Source organism: Bos mutus, chromosome 22, assembly GCF_027580195.1.
Source record: "Bos mutus isolate GX-2022 chromosome 22, NWIPB_WYAK_1.1, whole genome shotgun sequence".
Taxonomy (NCBI): Eukaryota; Metazoa; Chordata; class Mammalia; order Artiodactyla; family Bovidae; genus Bos; species Bos mutus.
Genome location: NC_091638.1, coordinates 56,222,255 through 56,243,853, shown reverse-complemented (window position 1 = coordinate 56,243,853; position 21,599 = coordinate 56,222,255). Strand labels below are relative to the sequence as shown.

The following is a 21,599-nucleotide window of genomic DNA, read 5'->3' as shown; positions in this document are numbered from 1 at the left end:
CTACTCAATCCAGGGAGACTGTGACAGCTACCCAGCTCTAAGCTGATCAGTTATGGTCTTGAGATACTGGCTGAACACACACACTCACACACACGTGCACACACACACACACAGACTCACACACTCACACACACAGAGTTTCTAATGCACAAACTAGTGGGAAGTTTTCAGACTGACAAACTTGTCACTGGAACTGAATATGCAAAAACGAAGAGCAAAACAAACCCGAATCCAACCACCTCGTTAATAGCTGAGGTCTTTATTTCAAATTCGTATGTACAGTAAAAGTGCTGCTGAGAACTGGCAGCAACCAGACGCAACATAAACATAATTCTCTCTCAACAATTAGCAGCTTAAGATCTATCAACTACAGTGTTAATGTTCACACGTTCACAAGTGTCATTTCTGTACTTTTCAATTCGTGCAAGTGAGTTTTCACTCTTACACACTTTGATAAAACACACTTACAGTCTAGTGATCACTCCTACTGAGGGCATCACCCAGCATACACGACACACAGACAGCAATGTCAACTCTTAGAGCTGCATTCAAAATCCCCAGCTGCACGTGGGGTGGGAACCGTAATCCGACCTGTGTTGGTTTTTGTTTTTTTTTTTAAAATCATATTTGGCTTTGTTTTGGATGCATATTTTCCGAAGCTGTAAGGCAGCTCCTTGCTGGAACTCACTTGGAATTCAGCATTTCATCTGACTGTACCTCCGAGGAATATGAAATCAGAAAACAAAACCAAATGCAGCAAAGACCACGTGAACATTATGCTCCTTATCACGACGTGGCTAGCAAGGAAGGCTTGATCCCAGTTTTTCCTGGAAGCAAAGTTTTACCTTAATTGGGTGGAAGGGGCTCAGGGGAGAGGGAAGACCCCACCCAGTCCATGAAGTATAAAATGTAACCTTACTTTTGCTTCTTCAGGAGCCCGGGGAATGGAAAGCCTTCTTTGCTAGGGTGCACTGGGTTTCTTTCCAAAGAACTGAGATCCGAGCAGACAGAAGTGCCGTTCAATGATCATATAAAAGGTAAAATATTAGGGAGACTCTACAACTTGAACAGAGTCACCCAGGCTGCCACGGTCAGCCTCACACACCAGCACCAACCAGTCATCCAGGAATGCTTCATTTCACAGGGAATGCACGCAGTCTTTAGAAGAGAAGAAGCGTTAAAGCGAGGAGACGTTTCCACGCACAGAACTGTTAAACCGTGAGAGCGAGGTTACAGGAGAACTCTGAACAGATAAGACAACTCAGGGACAGCCACAATGCAAAGAAACTCAGAGGCAACAGGGATAGGCAGGCGAGAAAATGGATGCATGGTTACAAACAGCATTAGGTGCAGACAACTGCTGGGCCTGGGGAATAATCAAGGGACAGGAGAGCTAGAAAGCCATTACTGGGCCTGACCTGGCCTGGAGGAGGTCCTTCCTGGGACAGATGAAGAGGATGGACAGTCAGCGGGGGCCTGTTTGGCTGGGAGCTTGGGGAGCTTCCGGAGGTGCAAACCTTCCTTTGATAGAAATTGTCCCAAAGCAAAAAAAAAAAAAAAGGAACAATTTTGATCCATCTAGCCAGTGAATTCCGGTGCCCTCCAAACTTTGTAGCCTCTCCACAGTTCAGGGGACTCAAAAGTTCTTAGAAAAACTGGACGATTGTGGCTAGAGTTATTTCCAATAACTCCGTGGGGCACTCTTCCCCTCTCTGAGAGGTTAACCTAAAGCAGACAGTTAGCAGACACCGTGCTAATCTGACCAGGTCGTGGTGTCCTCTGACACTTCTACCTAAAGTCACTGCAATATATTTAGGCAGAGTTTAACATTTTATCATTTGTATTTTTATCGTTTGGCCGTGCTTCACGGCATGAGGGATCTTAGCTCCCCGACCAGGGATTGAACCCATGCCCCCTTCATTGGAAGCGCAGAGTCTTAATTGCTGGACTGCTGGGGGAGTCCCAACATTTTTAGATACACGGGCTTGGGAACAATTTGTTTTGGGCCAGGACATAAACTGGTTCCAATTATTTTAAAAGAAAATTCAGCCCCATGGTCCTTGTTCTGGGCAGTGATTCTGAGAGGCCCGCAGAGCTGAAGGTGTGGTGTCACCATCTGGGGGTGGAGGATGGAGTGAAGACTGGGGTACCTGAGTTAGAACGTGAGATGATGACAGACACCACGCGCTGACTCTGAGAAGGCCAGCCTGCCAGGCCACGGGAGGCCGGAGCTGGCATGCAAGCCATCGTCTCGGACGGACAGGCGAGGCTGATCTGCAGCCAGAAGCGTCCCCCGGCACAGGGAGGATGGGAAGAGCATGCTGTGCGTCTCTTTCCAGGGCAGAGGCCATCTGCCCCTTGCTCACTGCCTGGCTGCACAGGACGGAGGCCAAGAGGGACCAGCGTCTGTGATTCAATACTGTGAACACGAAAAGGCTGACCACGCTTTCGAGACAGGCCAGAAAAGTCCAAGTTCCACCCAGATGGTAGAACTGCTGATAAGACAGGGATGCAGGCTCAGCCCATCTTTCTAAACTCTCTATGTAAAGGTCCACTGAGCACAGCTAATATGTCTATCTCGATGAAGAGGAGGCTGACGACATGTTACACCCCAAACTTGGGTCCTTCTAACCTGACGTTTCCTTTCCTGCTCTCTAGGGAGAATCATCCTCAGTTGATTCTCTTGGGCAGACAGAATAAAGCTGTGAAATGAAGGCGGGCTGGGGACAAAATACAGACACAAGATCCCACGTCACTTTGGTCTTGGTAGTTAGGGGGGTGTTAAGAAATAAATTAAGAAAGCACGAGGAATTATTTGTGACTCTCATAGTACAGTCTCAGATTTTCCTAGAGACAACCCCAGCCCAAAGTCACTGGGTGAACCTGTCTTGGGGCAGGAACGTCTCTACCCTGTCACGCTGGTTTGCAGAGACCACCTCCCCTCTGCCTGAGCACCCCTTTCCTCTCCAACCAAGCCAAGCCCGTCGGGGGAGGCGTGGAGGGGCAGGACACCAGGAAGCAGCAGCAGCAGCCAGAGAGGGGGGAGCTGAAGCCGCGTCTCAGACGAGGGCATCAGAGATGGCATTCACAGCAAGTTCTCCTTTCCTCAAACTGTTTCAGGACAAGAGGGGCAGCACACTTAAATATCCACACATCTCTTCATTTAAAAACAGCACTTCTTTATTTCAGAGGAAAAAAAAAAAAAAAGACCCTCCCAACCCTTTCCAAAAAAACCCAATAATAATAATAACAATAATAAAAAATCCTATTAGAAACCATAAGGAAGCACTGAGAGTTTGAGTATTACATTCTTCAAGTATGCTGTTCGGATTTTTTTGTTTGTTTGTTTTTTTAAGTTGGTGACTATACACATCTTTTTAAAAAAAACCTTAAAAGTGCGGCCATGGGATTTGTTTAAAATTAAGTAGTTAGAGGGCTACTTCAAAATACTGTAGTAGGACTGTGCAGTGATCCTTGGGGTGTGATGTCCTCTTTCGTATCCTAGCAAAGGTTATGGGACCAGGCTCCAAACTGATCATATTTCCAGGGTTAGCTTGAGTGGCCAACTTGGGTGAGAAAGCCAGGGAGATCCACGTGTTCTTCCACGGACAAGGAAAATCCACCCTGAGCGCAGAAACTCAGACATGGAATGTGGTAGGACTTCACAGTAAAGTTAGTCTGGGATGGGGAGAGGTGGTGAGCCCAGACAAGGCAGGGTGTTAGGATCAACTGGTTTCCCTAGTCAGGTGTTCGCACATCTTTTTAGTGGGTTTTAGTGCAGTCCTTCAAGCCACAATTTAGAATGCCCTTCAGTGTGCTCCAGAGGGTGGGTTCATGTGAAAGGACTGTTTTCAGATTTGCATCCCAAGGAAAATCATGCTACATAAAAGTGATCCAAGATTGTTGCCCAAAAAACTTCTTGGATAAAATCTAAAAAATACTATTGCAATTGCGTCTTTTGAGGAAGAAGAAGAAGAAAAAAAAACATTATTCTAAATGTAAACAGATTCACTCAACTCTTGTTGCTGTAGAAAACTCCAGAGGAGGGAAGTGGCCGTCTACATCTTCGCTGCATGCACTCACCGGAGGGGAGGGGAGCACTGCGTTCCGGGCGACGGCAGCATCATCTGGGTGAGGAGAAGAAGCGCTGCACGTAGCCCAGGAGGGCGTCCCAGTGCTTCCAGAGAAAGGCGATGAACACCACGAGCAGCAACGTGCTGAACGTCCTGCTGCGAGTCTTCATGAGCGGGACCACGCAGTTGGCGACCGTGGACACGAAGACCAAAAGGACTGCCATGACCGCCAGGAGGATGTTGATGAGCTTGCCCAGCAGGTTCCGGGCGGTGGCGTTCTCCAGCCCCTCCAGCTGAACCACCTGCTGCTGCTGCTGCTGCAGCTCCATCTTGGAGATGCGGGTCTGGCACGCCTCCAGGGCCTCCTGCGGGCCAGACAGGGGAGAGGTAAGCCTCGGGAAGCTCACGGCGCCCGGAGCAGCTGCAGGCCTTGCAGGGCGGCCAGGCGCATCCCGAGCCACGTCAGAGATCTGAAATGTGCGTGAGTCTTGAGTGTGAGGGGCCACGGCACAACTCACGACTCAAGCCACTATCGTTTACTTTTTGGTTACCATTCAAGCAACTATGATTCCCCTCTGCTGCGCTCCGCTGCATTCAGCCACAGTCAGATCTGGTCTTGAACACTTTAATGACAAGACCTCAAATCCACGATTGTGTCTTTCTTTTCTTCCCCCACGTAACAATGACTAATTTGAGTTGCACAGGACACATGCACTTGCTCACCTAACAGGCCATACAGGCTCCCTTGGTGTTTTCCTCAGCCCCGGTCCCTGCCCTTGGAGTGGCTGCCAGTCTGGTGTGTGTTCACCCTTTCACCCGTGTTTAAGCTACACACAGATCTCCTTAGGGAAATGCATGGAATTGTTTAAAAATTTTCTACCTTCGTGCAAGCAAATAGTATCACACCACAGGACTGGTCCACAACGTGTTTCTCACTTGACAGAGGGCCCTGGCGATTCTCCACGTCAATGCGTGGAGGCCCACCTGGATCTTCTTAATGGCTACCTAGCATTTACAGCTTGGCTAGGTCACAGTTTACTCAGCCAGCTCCCTACTGGAGAGACCTGGGTTATTTCTACCTTTCTTACCGAACAACGGAGGAGTGAACCTCCTCTGGACGTACTACCAGCTGCTTTTCACGATAAGTAACCCCCCAACATCAGGCAAAAGGGCTCCCTGCACTGTCTTCTTAATAAGAGTTGATCTCTGTGAAGAGAACAGACACTGTGCCCAACACTTGACCAAACGTTTCCTTTCATAACCTGCACCCACGGGTTCACATAAAATTGACCATAAAACTCAGAGGACAGGACCTATTTCCTTAGCCGTGGTCAGATACCCTCTGAAGTTCAGCAGTGGTAGGAGCCCTGGGTTATGTGACCTCGGTTTCAGTGGGTCCTGGTTTCGTGGGATCTGAGGTGACGGCAAGGCAACTTCAGACTGAAGCTAAGCTAGAGAAAGGACATACAACAGATATACCCCAGTCCAGAAGGACCTTGGGAAAAACTAAAACATAAACAGACTTCTGGGTCATGGAAAAGAGGGCATCTGGGCAAATGATCTAGACATTCCCTTGATTCCTTGAGGCTTCTGTCATGCACGGCTCCTGTATTACAGCACCAAGACTGGTTTATTTCAGGATGCTCTCATTTGAAACCACCAGAGCTGCCAGAGAAAGGCCGTGGAAACCACAAGGAATAAAGCACTGAAGGTCTTGGTGTGAGTCTTTGAGTTTTCTTAGGGTTTTTAGAAATATCTCCCAACTGGGATGAGAAAAAGTTAAAATATTCTGTTTTGCCATGGATTAAACTAGAGGGCCATTAGCCTTCAACATGACCGCTGTTACTGTTGAGTTGGTCAGTTGTGTCTGACTCTTGGGTGACCCCATGGACTGTGTGCTGCTGCTGCTAAGTCGCTTCAGTCATGTCCGACTCTGTGTGACCCCATAGACGGCAGCCCACCAGGCTCCCCCGTCCCTGGGATTCTCCAGGCAAGAACACTGGAGTGGGTTGCCATTTCCTTCTCCAACGCATGAAAACTGAAAGTGAAGTCGCTCAGTCGTGTCCAACTCTTCGCGACCCCATGGACTGCAGCCCACCAGGCTCCTCCGTCCATGGGATTTTCCAGGCAAGAGTACTGGAGTGGGGTGCCATTGCCTTCTCCGCATGGACTGTGTAGCCCGCCATTATTCTCACAAATGGCCTGGTGGTATAGCTGTATAAGGTGGATCTGGCAGTGAGGCCTCTGCCACAGAAGAAGATAGGTCAGGTGGCCCTGGGACCTGTCAGAGCAGCTCCCGAAGCAGTAACCACAGACATAACATCCATGCTCGTCCATCTACTGAGACCATCCTGAGCCCAAGAAACATTTCCCAAGAAGCCAAGCAAGCACATCACCTCCAAATGGTGCAGACTTGAGAAATGCTGGTGGCTCAGATGATAAAGAATCTGCCTAGGATGCGGGAGACCCGGGCTCGATCCCTGGGTTGGGAAGATCCCCTGGAGGAGGGGATGGCTGCCCACTCCAGTTTTCCTGCCTGGGAAATGCCATGGACAGAGGAGGCTGGAGGGCTACAGTCCATGGGTGTGCAGAGAGCCGGACATGACTGAGCAACTGACACTTTTACTTTGAGAAATGCATGGCATCTGAAGAGCAGGTGTGTTACAGGCGGTCTAAGCTTCTTCTAATACTCTGCCCTCTCTGTCTTTGCCCCTAAACATTTTTTTTGTGCATGGTAAAATACATAATATAAAATCTACCATTTACTCCTTTTAAAGTGCTCACTTATGAAGCATTTAGTAAGTTCACCATGTTGTGAAACCATCGTTCCTATTAAATTCCAGGATGTTTTCATCATCCCTAGAATACCCCCTTCCCTTTAGCTATCACTCCTGTTCCTCTCCCTCTAGTTTCTGGCAACCACAGATCCACTTTCTCCGGAAACCCGCTTACTCTGTATGCTTCATGTAAATGGACTCATGCACTGTGCGGCCTTCTGTGACCGGCTTCTTGCACTGAGCTCCATGTTTTCAGGGTGGACACAGGCTGGGGCAGGTGTCGGTGCATCATTCCTTTTTCGTCCCCTTTTTTAATTGTGGTAACATATATATAATGTAAAATTTACCATCTGAACTGCTTTTAAGTGTGTGGTTCAGTGGTCTGACACGTTCGTACTGTTGAACAATCACCGCCACCTACCTCCACGTTCTTTTCATTTTAGAAGATTGAGACTCTGGACCCATTAAACAGGAACCCACCCCCAGCCCCCTGCCCCGAGCCCCTGGAAACCCCCATTCTGCTTTCTCTCAGCCTTCTGCTTTTCCACCTGGCCCACTGTGCTGACCTGGATGTCCCGGGCCCGTTCGTAGGACTGATACGCAATTTTCTCTTCCATGCTGGCCAATTCCTGCTTCAAGTTCAAGATTTCATTCTGGTGGAGCTCTGTTAGGTCATTCAGTTGTTCTTCTAATCGTTCACATCTAACAAGAGTGAAAAGTTAAATGTTTCACACGTTCTGTATTTCTGTTGGTTATTATTCACATCCAACCCCCAAATCCATTCTGCAAAGGAAGAAAACGAAAGCACAGAGAAATCAGGTGAGTGGCCCGGGTGACAGGGCATGCTAGTGGGCACAGCTCTCGGTCCCTGGGACAGACAGCTTCTCACAAGGCCGTATCACAGCAGCAACATGGCTCTTCCACATTCTTCTCAACACACAGTATTTGCAGCGAGGCTAGCAGCCCTGGTTAGCTTGAGCAGACCCATTACAAACGAGGCTGTTCTTGCTCTGCCCCCAGCGGCATATGGGAGAGGCAAAAACCTGAGGGATGATAAGCAGTCTCATCAGAAGATACACAGCAGGCAAATGGAAACTGACCTTCCAGCAATCACCAGGAGCTTGTTCCAACCGGGGCAGGTCACTCACTCACCTGGATGTTCGTCATTCAGAGCCCACCATCCCTACTGCCAAGCACAGTGCCTGGCACAGGGTCAACAGACATTTACTGAGTGCCTGCTGTGTGCCCGGTTTGTTCAAGGTTCTGGGAATGCTGCGGTAAGCGAGACCGAACACCTGCCCTCAGGAGTTTACAGCCTTCAGTGGTGGCGGAAGGCAGTAAAACCACGACAACTGCAGGCACGGGTAAGGGAGCCAGAGAAGATTGGGACGGGGATACGGCAGCGTGCCTGGCGGCCCTGGACTGCTTGGGAAGACCTTTACCCAACCCTGAGAGCTGAAACCTGGGTGATGACATGAACAAGCCACGTGAACATGTGAGGGGAAGAGTATCTTAAAGCTGAAGGAAGTATCTTAGAGCAAGTATAAAGCTCTTGAGATGACAGTCAGCTTGGCAGATTTCAGAGCAGAGAGGGGGCCAGTGTGGCTGCAGCTGAGCAGAAAGTGGGGGAATGCACAAAGAGAGGCTTCCTCAGGAGCAGGGGCCATATTTGTTCATCTGGTACCTCTAGCACTTCAGATTCATGTGAAAAGGTTCATTCTACATGAAGACGGGACCTGGGCAGGGCATCTACGGATCTGTGGGACTGGAACCGTTTAAAAGGAAAAGATCAGAGAGACTGGACAAAGAACACAGGTAAAGGGCGGGGGGTAGAAATGTATGGACTAACCAGAACAGCTGGGGGGAAAAAAGGAAATCTGTCCTTAAAAAGCAGGGAAGGCAGTGGAAATCTCAACTAGACAGTACATGGACCCAAAGCAGATGCTGAGGGGAGAGGCTGACACGAGGAACACACGGCTGTCTGCTACTGGTGAAGCTTCCGGCAGGTTGTGAGTAGAGTTCAAAGAACCAAAAAAAAAAAAAGAATGAAAAGAGCTAAGTAGGTAGGAGAAAGGCTGAAGACTACACAGTAAGAAGCCCTGAAAGGGAGGAATCACACAGCTCTAACTGATGGTGACTAGAATGGAAGCGTCTCGGTCAGACGGAGGGCTCATCCCAAGAGGAGGATACACAGTACTTCAGGTTCTACCGAGTTCGGATGAAAAAAAAAAAAAGAATCCATCAAGTTCCAAAACGTAAGATGTGCATTTACTGGGCACCAGCAAATATCTACAGAGCATTTACACTGCATGCGGACTTGTATGTACTCTAGGCTGAGTTCCACCATACGGGAGGGTGTGCACAGGTTCCAGAAGGGGCTGGAGCATTGGCAGACTTTGGTACCCGTGGGGGTAGGGTGGGGTCCTAGAACCAATTCCCCGCAGATGCGACGACTGGGTGCTTCTCAGGCAAGCACATGCTTAACACTGATACGAAAGTCTTGGCAAACTTTGTATTACAGAAACAGAAATGTCAGAACAAAGGCAAACATTTCAACTACTCTCCCCTTTCGCATTTAACCAGATGTGCGGTACACAAGCTTTCAAGGAATCCACGGAAGTTCTCTGTGTTCAAGGTCATCTTTATGTGGCGGCGGCATCAGCAACATTCTCCCTTCTAATAATTACATAATGAATAAATAGATCCTAAGCCCCACTCCTTCTCCATGAGACCCAGATTACTGACTTCTATTTAGTTCTCCCGAGTCCTTGATAACAATCTCCGTGCTGCTTTCCTGACAGTGCAACTGTCATCGGAGTGGCCTGAACAACTGGCCGGGAGGCTTCCACTGCGTGTCTGTGGCTCAGGCGGGCCCTCTGGGACTCTGCCTTTTCACGCCATCTGTGGGCCTGGGCATACTCGGAAACACTGCCACCTCTAGAGCTGATTTTCCACCACGTTTTAAGTTCGACAAATGCCACGAGATTAGGTTAACATATTGTCTTTTTATGATTTCCTATTAAACCCACCGTGTGTGGTGGTGTCAGTGCTGGATGATTTCGTTATTCTCTCCCCTCACCACAGAGGGGCTAGAGGCTTTTTAAAAATGGGGTCTTCCACTGTGTCAGTTCCTTGGGATTTAGGGCAAGGGCTGGGCTTGGCTGGCAGCAGAGGACTCTCCTAAGCTAGGGCCGATGTGAGGTGGCAGGGTGGGGAGCCTGGCAGCAGTGGCAACCAGCCTGCATGCTGACGGCGGCACACTCGGGTGACATCTCTGCCGTGAGTTCCATGGGCTACCACCTCAGTCTCTCAGCCCACAAACTACGGTCTTTCAGGCTTTACAGGAAAGTTAGAGACAATCATTTGACATTAAACCTGGCTCACAAATACCATTAGAACAGATTAAAAAGTAAGAGCAGCAGCAGCTACCATTTATCCAATGCTTATGATGTAAACTGGGGCTTCAGCAGTAAAGAATTCGCAGGCAATACTACAGGAGCCGCACGGGACACGGGTTCGATCCCTGGGTCGGGAAGATTCCCTGGAGGCGGGCATGGCAACCCACTCCAGCATTCTTGCCTGGGAAATCCCATGGACAGAGGAGCCTGTCACCCTTCAGTCCACAGGGTTTTGAAGAGTCAGAGAAGACTGAGCGATTTAGCTGAATCGATTTAGCATGGATTATGTAAATTAACTTTTACAACCCCAAGACAGTAGGTAATACCTTTACTTTACAGATGAGGAAGCTGGAGCTCAGAAAGATACAGAAATTTGCCCAAGGGCAGAGAAATTAAGTAGGGGAGCGAAGACTTGAATCCAGGTAGGTCAAACTGTAAAGCCAGTTCTTAACCATTCAAGAAGCCCAGATGAATTCCCTTCGTAAGAAGGGTGAGTCACGGCTAAAGTGGATTCAAATCACACAGCTCCACAGGGGCCTGGACACTACCACACTGATTGATGGCTTTGAAGCTTTACGCCAAGGCGGAGTCAACAGGAGGACTGTAATAAACAAGATTATGGACCCAGAATAGGAAAGAGGATGGTAACAAGTGTTGGTGAGGATGTGGGGGAATTCGAACCCTGGTATACAGCTGGTGCAACTATTCTCTGGAAAGTAAGTTTGGAGCTCTAAACATAGTTACCATGTGCCCCAGAAATCTCACTCCAGGTGTACACCAGAGAGAAATGAAGACTAACTTCCACTCGAAATTCGTATACAAATATTAATAGAAGCATTATTCATAATGGCCCCAAGTGGAAACAACCCACTATCAACTGATGAATGGATATATAAAGTGTGGTCTATTCATACAACGCAGTGTTACTGCAAAAGAGAGAGAAATGAAGTAATGACACACACTACAGTATGGATGAGCCTTGAAAATATGTTAAGTGAAGGATGCCAGTAAGGAAGAACTGAAAACTATATGATTCCACATGCATGAAATATTCAAAATAGGCAAAGCTATACAGACAGATGATGCTGTGAAAGTGCTGCACTCAATATGCCAGCAAATTTGGAAAACTCAGCAGTGGCTACAGGACTGGAAAAAGGCAGTTTTCATTCCAATCCCAAAGAAAGGCAATGCCAGAGAATGCTCAAACTACTGCACAATTGCACTCATCTCACACGCTAGTAAAGTAGTGCTCAAAATTCTCCAAGCCAGGCTTCAGCAATATGTGAACCGTGAACTTCCTGATGTTCAAGCTGATTTTAGAAAAGGCAGAGGAACCAGAGATCAAATTGCCAACATCTGCTGGATCATGGAAAAAGCAAGAGAATTCCAGAAAAACACCTATTTCTGCTTTACTGACTATGCCAAAGTCTTTGTGTGGATCACAACAAACTGGAAAATTCTGAAAGAGATGGGAATACCAGACCACCTGATCTGCCTCTTGAGAAATTTGTATGCAGGTCAGGAAGCAACAGTTAGAACTGGACATGGAACAACAGACTGGTTCCAAATAGGAAAAGGAGTTCGTCAAGGCTGTATATTGTCACCCTGCTTATTTGACTTATATGCAGAGTACATCATGAGAAACGCTGGGCTGGAAGAAGCACAAGCTGGAATCAAGATTGCTGGGAGAAATATCAATAACCTCAGATATGCAGATGACACCACCCTTATGGCAGAAAGTGAAGAGGAACTAAAAAGCCTCTTGATGAAGGTGAAAGAGGAGAGTGAAAAAGTTGGCTTAAAACTCAACATTCAGAAAACTAAGATCATGGCATCTGGTCCCATCACTTCATGGGAAATAGATGGGGAAACAGTGGGAACAGTGTCAGACTTTATTTTTTGGGGCTCCAAAATCACTGCAGATGGTGACTGCAGCCATGAAATTAAAAGACGCTTACTCCTTGGAAGAAAAGTTATGACCAACCTAGATAGCATATTCAAAAACAGAGACATTACTTTGCGAACAAAGGTCCGTCTAGTCAAGGCTATGGTTTTTCCAGTGGTCATGTATGGATGTGAGAGTTGGACTGTGAAGAAGGCTGAGCACCGAAGAATTGATGCTTTTGAACTGTGGTGTTGGAGAAGACTCTTGAGAGTTCCTTGGACTGCAAAGAGATCCAACCAGTCCATTCTGAAGGAGATCAGTCCTGGGTGTTCTTTGGAAGGAGTGATGCTAAAGCTGAAACTCCAGTACTTTGGCCACCTCATGCGAAGAGTTGACTCATTGGAAAAGACTCTGATGCTGGGAGGGATTGGGGGCAGGAGGAAAAGGGGACGACAGAGGAGGAGATGGCTGTATGGCACCACCGACTCAATGGACGTGAGTTTGAGTGAACTCTCGGAGTTGGTGATGGACAGGGAGGCCTGGCGTGGTGCAATTCATGGGGTCGCATAGAGTCGGACTGAACTGAACTGATAGAGACAGAAAGATTAATGGCTGCCAGGGGCTGGGGCAGGGTAGAGAAGATTGTAGACTGATAAACATGTCCTAAACTGATTATGGCTGCATGTGTCTGTGGATATACTAAAACCACTGATTTGCATATCTCAATAAAGCTGTTAAAGAAGATTATGGTAGTTTACTTTGAAATGCATCAAAAAAACCAGCTAAAGGATAGATAGATGGAAAGATATACAGTAAGACAATATATTAACAGTATGGGAGTTAACTGTACACTTTTTTCCCCCAAGTCTGCAGTGTGTTTGAAAGTTTTATAATAAACATCGGGAAAAAATGACTATAGGTATTACAGCGAGGAGCATTTGGGTGTGAGTCCTTTGAGAATCCTACCTCTCAAAGCTGCATGGAGGTCTCAGGTCAGCTCACTTTACATAGCAAATTCCTTCATCTGTAAACTGAGGTTAATAATCTACCTTGAAACATTCGTTTGAGTACACAGGAGGTGTTAAAAAATGTGTTTCTCTTTTATCCAGTTTCAATCTACTAAGAACACAGTGGCTGTTTTGCAAATGTTTCTAGTTCATAATGAAGAAGACATCAAGTGAATACTTGCTTCCTGAAAAGAATTCATGGGAATTTGAAAACCTTTCTAACTAACCAAGTATTTCCTGTGGTGACTGATTCATGCCTTAGTCTCACTTTAGACTCATCCGCAGTCCATGTCATTGTGCCAACTACAAAATGAATCCAGTATCTCACACCCAATTTCACATGTTTCTAAGATGATCACTATTTCACACACCTCCCTCCTTTCCCCTTAAGAGTTGTTAAAAATCAGTATGTTACAAAGAGAAATACACCACAAAGTACTGTTTGAAAGGTAAAAAATTTAGTTCCCTGACTATAAAGAATCTTAAATTCTAGGGAACAGAAGAAGCCTTGTTAAATCTCTTTCCATCAAGGAACTATTTCTACAACAGCCCTGACAAGGATTCTCTCTGTTAACACCTCAAGGGGCAGGGTCTCATTTTTCTTAAGAGTTGTTTTCATTGCTAGATAGATGCAGCTATCCATCTAAAACTGAACTAAAGCCTAGCAGCTCCTCCCTCACACCAAGTCCCTCTCTCAGCTACATTACTTGTGACGCCTGCCTTCAGCAATAAGAGGTAGTTCCCATGGATTCCACAGAACCAAACCTTGGTAAAGTCTTAACTGCACACACATCTGTCAGTATCACTCCCTCGCACACGCCTCGTGTTATTTGTAAAGATGAACCTGTATTTTATTCCGGGGGAAGAGGCAGAAGACAGGAGGTAAGGGCAAGACGCCTGGGAGCCTGGAGGTCAGAGCTAACCGCTAGACAGCCAGGGAGGTCCCAGCATCCATCACTTTAAGGGAACAGGAATGACGTCAACAGAAAGTTGCCAGGTGCCGAGTGACAGGCAGATCAGGACATAAGATGCTTTTTCTGCCCCTCAAACTTTTAACACTTTAACATTTCTTTGAAATGCAACCCTTGAATCCTATATTCTCTTCCGGAATTTTAGATCCAAACTGATGTAGACATTAAGAATTCCAAATGTAATTTTTTAAGTCCCTACTTAAGATTTACCAACCTGCTTTATTCATTTCTTTCACTAAGTTCTTTTTCCTTTAGTATTTCTTTCAGCAAAGCTTATAAGAGGTAATTTTACCTACATGTGTCTGAAAGTGTCTTGGTTTCATCCTCTTCCTCGAAGAATGAAGCAGGTGGGACAGAGCAGCCTCCATGTAGTTTCTCTTCCCCAGCCCTCTGGAGGTCTCACCGCCATCCTCCGGCAGTGTAATGTCGCATGTGTTTGGTCTGTTTCACACTCAGTCTCTTTCATCAGCTGGATTTCCTGGTGATGCTGGCAACTTTGGCTTCAGAGTACTCCATGCGTTCCCTCCTGCAGGTTATCTCCTCTTTTCAGGTTTTGTTTTGAGCTGTTTCGTGGCTTTGAGTTGTGACAAAACATGTTTTGTATACCTACACCTATGAACAGCTAAGATGATTTATTAGAGGACACTTGAGGCTGGCCCTCGGATTCTTTTTCGACCTGTCTGTAGAAGGGGAGATTCTGTAATGATGTAACACTACTGATGAGTATGTAATGCTACATGTGAATCAGAGTACGTGCAAAAGTCTTCAGCACGTGTTTCTAACTCTTGACCCTTAAAGAACAGTGTCTGTCATATAAAGGTTACTAACATGTCAAAGGCTCTGGAAACCATGTTAGGACTGATTTTGTTCACCGCACATTATAGCTAAAGGCTCTGCACCTTCACTGTTTCTGCTTTGTACCTTTTCTTCACTTGAAAATGTTTTTATGCTGTCGCAGTTTGTCCCAGCCCATGAATCTGCTCATCCAGGTCTCAGACTCAAACCCTGACTCTGCAAAACACTGGCGTGAGTGACCCTGTTCACCTGTTAAGAAGTCTGTCTCCTCCCAAGGGTGGCTGTGAGGATTACACAGGATATAGATGACAAATGCTTGGCAAAAAAAAAGGCCAAGCCCTAGCGAGGTGGTTCCAGGGGACTGCTTGTCAATCGCCACGGGATCCCAAGTGCTAGGTGGCTGCACTGTTCACAGCTTCCTGCTTCTGATTCTTTTCTCTAACCTTTCATTTCTTCATCTGTCTCCACGTTCTCAGTCTCACATATTCCGGAATTTTCAGCACTCCCAGTATATCCATGCTGCTTTCCCTATGAAATCACACAGGTGGGTTTACGGGGCAGGCACTCTGTCCTTCTCCACGCTGGGCACAAGCCTCTTCTTGCCTTCTCATCGGGAGGGCCAGCACAAGCACACTGACGGCTCTGGCCATCACCCTGGCTCAAGTCCGCCAGGTGACTGGACTAACTGAACTAGCTGGCCTGTTCCAAGCTGTCCTTTAAATTGGTAAAAACTCTATCTGCCTTCCTTTCACGGCATGTGTTGTGTATGCGTGTGAGGCAAAGTCTCTCGAATAAATTGTATTACGTCTTTGCAAACCTCCAGAAAGAGTTGAGTAGAAAGTGTTAATCCTTACCCTGGGTTACCATGCCCTTGCAGAAAACGAAAGCTTTCAGAAGCTGAACAATTTACTCACAGTTACATAGGAATTAACAGCAACATCCCCTCAGGCTGAGCCTTCCTGAATGGGAAAATGTAACTGGTGCCCCCAAAGACAGCGCTTTATTAGCAGGCAGCTAACTAGCCAAGTAGCACTGGCGTAAGCAGAAGAGCTCCGTTTCCCAAAAGACGAGACACAGACAGGTTAGGAGCCTTGCTGAGGTGACACAAAGCTGCAGGACTCAGGGGTGAAGCAAAACCCACAAAGGTCCAGCTGAAACGGCCCTGTTAATTCATCCACTAAGCGTTTGCCCTCTTCAAGTCATAAGAATTACCTGGAGAATGATGACTTTCTGCAAGAACAGAAAAGTTGCAGCTGTTATTGTGTAGTGGAAATCCTATCACACTCACACAAACAGTTGTGTTTGGGTTACCATAGTAGTAAAGCACCTCCAATCTGCAGGGAACATCAGGGAGGAGACGGAGAAAGCCACACACTTTGAGGCTTTTGTCAAATGTGACGAACAAAGAGGTTGGCAAGATGCCTCTGGTACCGTGCAATGCCGTCCTCCGGGTTGTCTCAGTACCCTGAAAGAACTCGACTGGCCTGTCATTACTAAAACATTTTCCCTAATTTTCCCACCTGGGTCAGGGAAGTTCGTCCCTCAGCTCTTTTCACAACCTGCAAATTGAAAAGCACAAACCTAACCAGGCTTAGCCACTTCCAAACATTTTTTTTCAGTGCTTCCAGCCTGAGAGGCTTACATAAACCACATGTGAAATTACAGTCTGCAAACAGACTAGCCCAAAGAGCCCAGTAAAAAATGCTGTGGTATTATGTCGGGTGGTGGAGCGTGTTTGGTGGAGGAGTTTAGGGTTCAGTCTAACCAATTAATCACTGTCAGCACCGAAACATCAAAAACACCAGCAAAGATAAGGAGAACAATAGCTACCTGGCCCACTAGGCCTTTTTATGTGACGTGTCTGCCTCGGAGACTCATGGAGACACTCCTCGGTAATCCTCACCTCCTTCCTCTCTGGGAGGCGCTTCGAAATGTAACTTAGAAAGGGGAGGCTGAGAAAAAAAAATGCCACAACTCTCCCCTGCTAGTGAGGTGTAGGAGGATGTGAATCGGTTGCTTCATGCTTCTTGCTGTTTAGATTTGTTTTATTGTTGTCTTTTTTGTAACTTCTACCCCGTCCCATACTGTTAGTCAAATGAAAAATCTAAACGACGAAAGGAAGGAAGAAAATATTCTCACAAACTTTCCAACTCCTCCCATTTTGAATATTATAAACTCTTTCGCTCCCTTTATTTTTCAGTGTTTACTTCCAGTCTGAATTCTAAAACGGAGAAGCCAGATACCTAGGGAATTCATAAAAAGAACACCGCCATTCTCTCCTTAAATTCTCTCCTTAAATATTAAAGCCAAACCAGCAGAGGGTGAAAAAAGGGAAACTAAACCGTGAATCAGCCTTTCACGTGTGATTTTTTAAAATCAAGAGCTCCCTGTAGGGGACTTGCACCCCCTCATATGACACTACTTGAACTCTCTGGACAGGAAGGGTGGGTGTTCCTGACCCTACTAGTATGTGACCTTGACTGCACACGCTTCTCATGTGACTTAACGTGGAGCACAAAGTAGCGTAAGATGAATAATCTCATTTTGAGACTTTTAACTTAAAGGTCCTTCCTAAATCATTACAACTCAAATGGAATGTTGACAGCTAAATACGATTTGAGCTTACCTATCTAGTAAACAGAAGGCCTGAACACTGTTAAGATCTTTTTTTGAAAAAAGTAGGTTATATTGTATTTGGGGACGTGAAATTCTTCTCCACCAAGATTCAACTGCTCTATCTACAAAGTATTAAAATACACCTAGATTTTTTTTTCCCAAAGGAATTTAGAGCAATTTATTCCAGGCTTTTAACAGGATCCGAGTCCAGTCTAGTCTGACCACAAGAATCCATCTGGGTTAAGTTCACCAGTGGGGTGCTTCACCCTTAGGCAATCAACTTTTTTTTCCCCCGAAGCTTATTTATTTTTTTATTTTAAAATTTTTTTTCAAATTTTGGACTTCCCTGGTGGTCCAGTGGTTAAGACTCTGAACTCTCTGTGGAGAGAGCATGGGTTCGATTCCTGGTTGGGGAACTAAGATCCCACAGGCTGTGTTGTCCAATAAATGAAATAAAATATTAAAAAAAAATTTTTTCCCCAAATTTTTATTTAACACCAAAAACATTTTGTATTGGGGTACAGCCGAAAATACATCTAGATTTGCTGCATGTTTACAATGCATAAATGAACACTGGTCTTGGAAAGTGAAAATTCCCAACTGGTCCTGGAAACTGGTCCAATTCATCCATTGGATTAATCAACACAGTAGTCACCTTCCTAGACCAAAGACAAGCCAGGGCTCTTGGGGGCCACATTCCTGACAAATGAGAAAGCTGGGTGAGCGCACAGTTGGGAATGCACCACCACTCTTCGGGTGTGGCTCAGGAGCCTGGAGCCATCTCTGAGAGCCTGTGGGGCTTCCCTGATTGGGCAACAGGTCACTGGGACAGGATGGCTGAAGAATCTTGTGGAACAGGTATTGAGAGGAACAGGAAGGACTAGGTCCCCGGGCCGACTGACACCAACAGGCAACCACGGCAGCAGATGAGTGCATTATCTCCCCAGCGCATCCTAGAGACCCGAGGCGGTTTCTGCCAGTGCTGGATCTGAATGGGCAGACATGGCAGGGGCTGGAGACAGGACGTGCAGTGGGAGCCTGAATGCGCCCCTGGCTGAACTGGGGGAAAGAAAATTGATTTCCCCTCCTTACCTTTTGTTCCCTTATTTATGTCGAGGCCCAAAAAGAGGCTAGGAAAGACTCCACTAGCCTTCAGTTGAAAAGGAAAAAGCAGTTTCAGTCCCCAATCAACAACAACCAGTCCCCCCAGCTTTCAAGAGAGGCAGTGCGTTATCTTAAAAGACGAAAAGCAGCAGATGCCTCAAGCACAGAGGGAATAAATAAAGGCTACTGGGGGAGACAGCGACGACAGCTTTCTGATATCCTGGCACTGCTCACACCATCCTGGCTGCCCCCACAGACACTGCCTCATTTAGTAATCTCCACAACCCGGCACCATAGACATCATTACCTCGTTTTCATGGAGGAAACTGAGCATAGGTGAGCCACACCAGCTCACAGCACTCACCAGCGTCAGAACTGGTGAGCAAATTCAGGCCTGCCTAACCTCTCTTAGCGAACAAAGTGGTCGCTGTATTTGCTCGCACTCCGTCTGTCCACCCTTCCCCCTTCCCACCTCAGCACCTCTCCAGGGCTAACTTGGGAGGAGCTCATCTGCTTAAGAGTCTCTCAGGTAGAAGATCTCACCCTCTGAATGAAGCGTCTGTCTCCTAGGTGCACCTCTCAATTGGGCTTTTTTCCCTCTTATAAATGAAGAACCACTTTGAGCCAATATTTTCAGTTTCTATTTCAAGCTTACGGCCAAACCTGGTCTGCATACCCTCTGCAGACTCCCAGACTGACTGAGATGGGTTTAACCCAAGGAATACAGGGCTACCACAGCTGTATCTGACCATATCTCTGTCTTATGCCAAGCAATAGTAAAATAAATTCACACTTAACAACAGCTTCTCTAGTTAGAACTCCAGTGGCCGGTGCCTAACTGGGTGGGCCTCACTACTGACTGCTCTGCAGCGTGTGACAGCTGCTCATGGGGACGGGCTCCTTCTGTATTTTTGCTCTTATGACTCAGTGCAATTTAAAATATCCCTGGGCTTAATACAAACAGTCTCAGAAGCCGATTTCCAAAGAACAGCAATCCCCTTAAAATAGAAGCTTTCAAATGGCATTACTGCTCATCAACACCAGGAGGGTTTTTTGCCTGCCTGATACGACACTGCTTCATGCAGGCAGTAGCTGAGCAAAATTCCAGGTCAGATTCCCTATGGGAAAAACAACAAAATGAACCTGTAAGACTACTGATGGGACTGTTTTCCTAGTTCTCTCCTGGTTTCAAAGTACTTTGCCATAGCGGAACTTCTTCCTACAGTAGCTCAGCACGGTACACTCAATTTGGGAACAGGACTATAAACCTCCAGCTTTTAGCAGCCAATTAAATATATGTTAAACCATTTTACTGTGTGACCTGGCAGAAGTCACTTTATCTTTCTGGGTCTCAGGGGACTCATCTCTGGAATGAGATTACACTAGATATCTAAGGGCCCCCTCTATCTCTGAAGTACGAAAGTGAACCCAGTTGCCACGAACCAATCTGTAATAATACTCTAATGGGATGAAGAGATTAGATGCACGAAGAGAATCTGATGTCAGCACAGATTCCATCACTTAAAAAAACAAACACAGCTATATATCTTGTCTCCTGCCTTCTCAGATATACGATCCCACTCATACCTGAGAGTCCAAAGCAAAGCGCAAAGACTAAACACCTAGTTAGGGGCCCAAGGTTGAGGCGGAGTCCAGATCCAAGCTCTGCGACACTGACTGCCTGGGCTAAGTGCGTGTGGGCGCTGAAGACACACTCTTCACTCGTGGTACAATCGTGTGGGTGAAGAGAGGTTCCTGAGTAATTCTGATGATTCCAAAGAAGATGGTCTTGGGCAAAACTCTTTTCCCTGGTGCAACTCACTGGCGTAGAGACCAACGGGAAGCACTCACCAATGAACTGACTGATGGTACTGAGAAAGGACTCTGAAAGGGGGAAATCAGGATGCGGTAGTGGAGGTTTACTTAAGTAGGGGTCCCTTATTATTCACCTCAAGTGTTGTACAAGCTTGAGCATTCACAGAATTTTATAGAATCTGTTAAAAACAGAGAGAACTTTTACAGAAATAGACACTGGGTCCTCAAAAAGGCCCTAAAGCTCTTGCTATTAAAGTCAATGCTTCTTAGAGCTAGACTCTAGGTTAGTCTGTCAGTCAGACAGATTTCAGGGTTGACTTTGGGAAAACACTTGTCCTGGGATGAAGAGACCCCAGGCTTTGGAGTCACATTAAACTGGGTGTGATTCCTGGCTTTACCATTTAGAGTAATCTTTGGCAAAACTTAAAACCTCACTGAATTTCAATTTCCTCATCTGTAAACTTGGGTTTAGGGTTTCCCAGGTGGCTCAGTTGTAAAAAATCCACCTGCCAATACAAAAGGTGTGGGTTTGATCCCTGGGTCGGGAAGATCCTTTGGAGAAGGAAATGGCAACCCGCTCCAGCATTCTTGCCTGGAAAATCCCATGGACAGAGGAGCCTGGTGGGCTACAGTCAGCGCAGTCACAGAGTCGGACACGACTGAGAGACTGAGCCACAAAATCGGGTGCAGTGTGCCTACAGGTCCACCGTGAGGGTCAGCAAATATGCAGGAAACATCTAGCACAGTGGGCAGCCTAGTTTACTGAAGGCTGCCAGAGGCAGCGTCCTCCTCTTCCTCTAACACTGTGCCTGGCCTCCCTCCTGTCAACTCAGATGTTAGTAAAATAAACTAAAGCAGCGAAAATAAGCAGAAACCCATCTAGAGCAGCCATAGACACATTAATGGGTTTCCTGGTCACAGAAGAGTCTCATGAGTCCAAGCCCTTCCAGGCCTGGAACAGAGCAGACACAGAAATCCGCAGAGAGAGGCTGCTGCAGGCAGCTCGCTCAGAGTGTGGAGGAGGTGTGGGAAGGACAGAGGACCAGCTGCCCAGGACCACTTACTGCAGAAGCATGCACGCTTCCACCTGCACGGGGCTGGGAGGATCCTTCTAGGCCAGAACACTACTGCTGTCAGCTATTTCCACTCACGTCAGGT

General features: G+C 46.8%; 1 protein-coding gene across 7 annotated transcripts in view; it reads right to left on the bottom strand.

The window, feature by feature from the left end:
* Positions 1-239: 239 nt before the first annotated feature.
* Positions 240-21,599, bottom strand: part of TMCC1 (transmembrane and coiled-coil domain family 1) — a 156,546-nt gene continuing 135,186 nt past the window's right edge. For 5 of the 7 annotated variants that reach the window (XM_070360201.1, XM_070360200.1, XM_070360203.1 and 2 more), the window contains 3 exons: positions 16,119-16,136; positions 7,417-7,552; positions 240-4,438 (listed from right to left, as the gene is read on the bottom strand). In XM_070360201.1, coding sequence (XP_070216302.1) covers positions 4,124-4,438; positions 7,417-7,552; positions 16,119-16,136 — 469 coding nt within the window. In that variant the 3' untranslated portion in view covers positions 240-4,123. The remainder of the gene's footprint in view (positions 4,439-7,416; positions 7,553-16,118; positions 16,137-21,599) is intronic. The other 2 variants (XM_005902830.2, XM_070360204.1) reach the window with 1 other exon arrangement.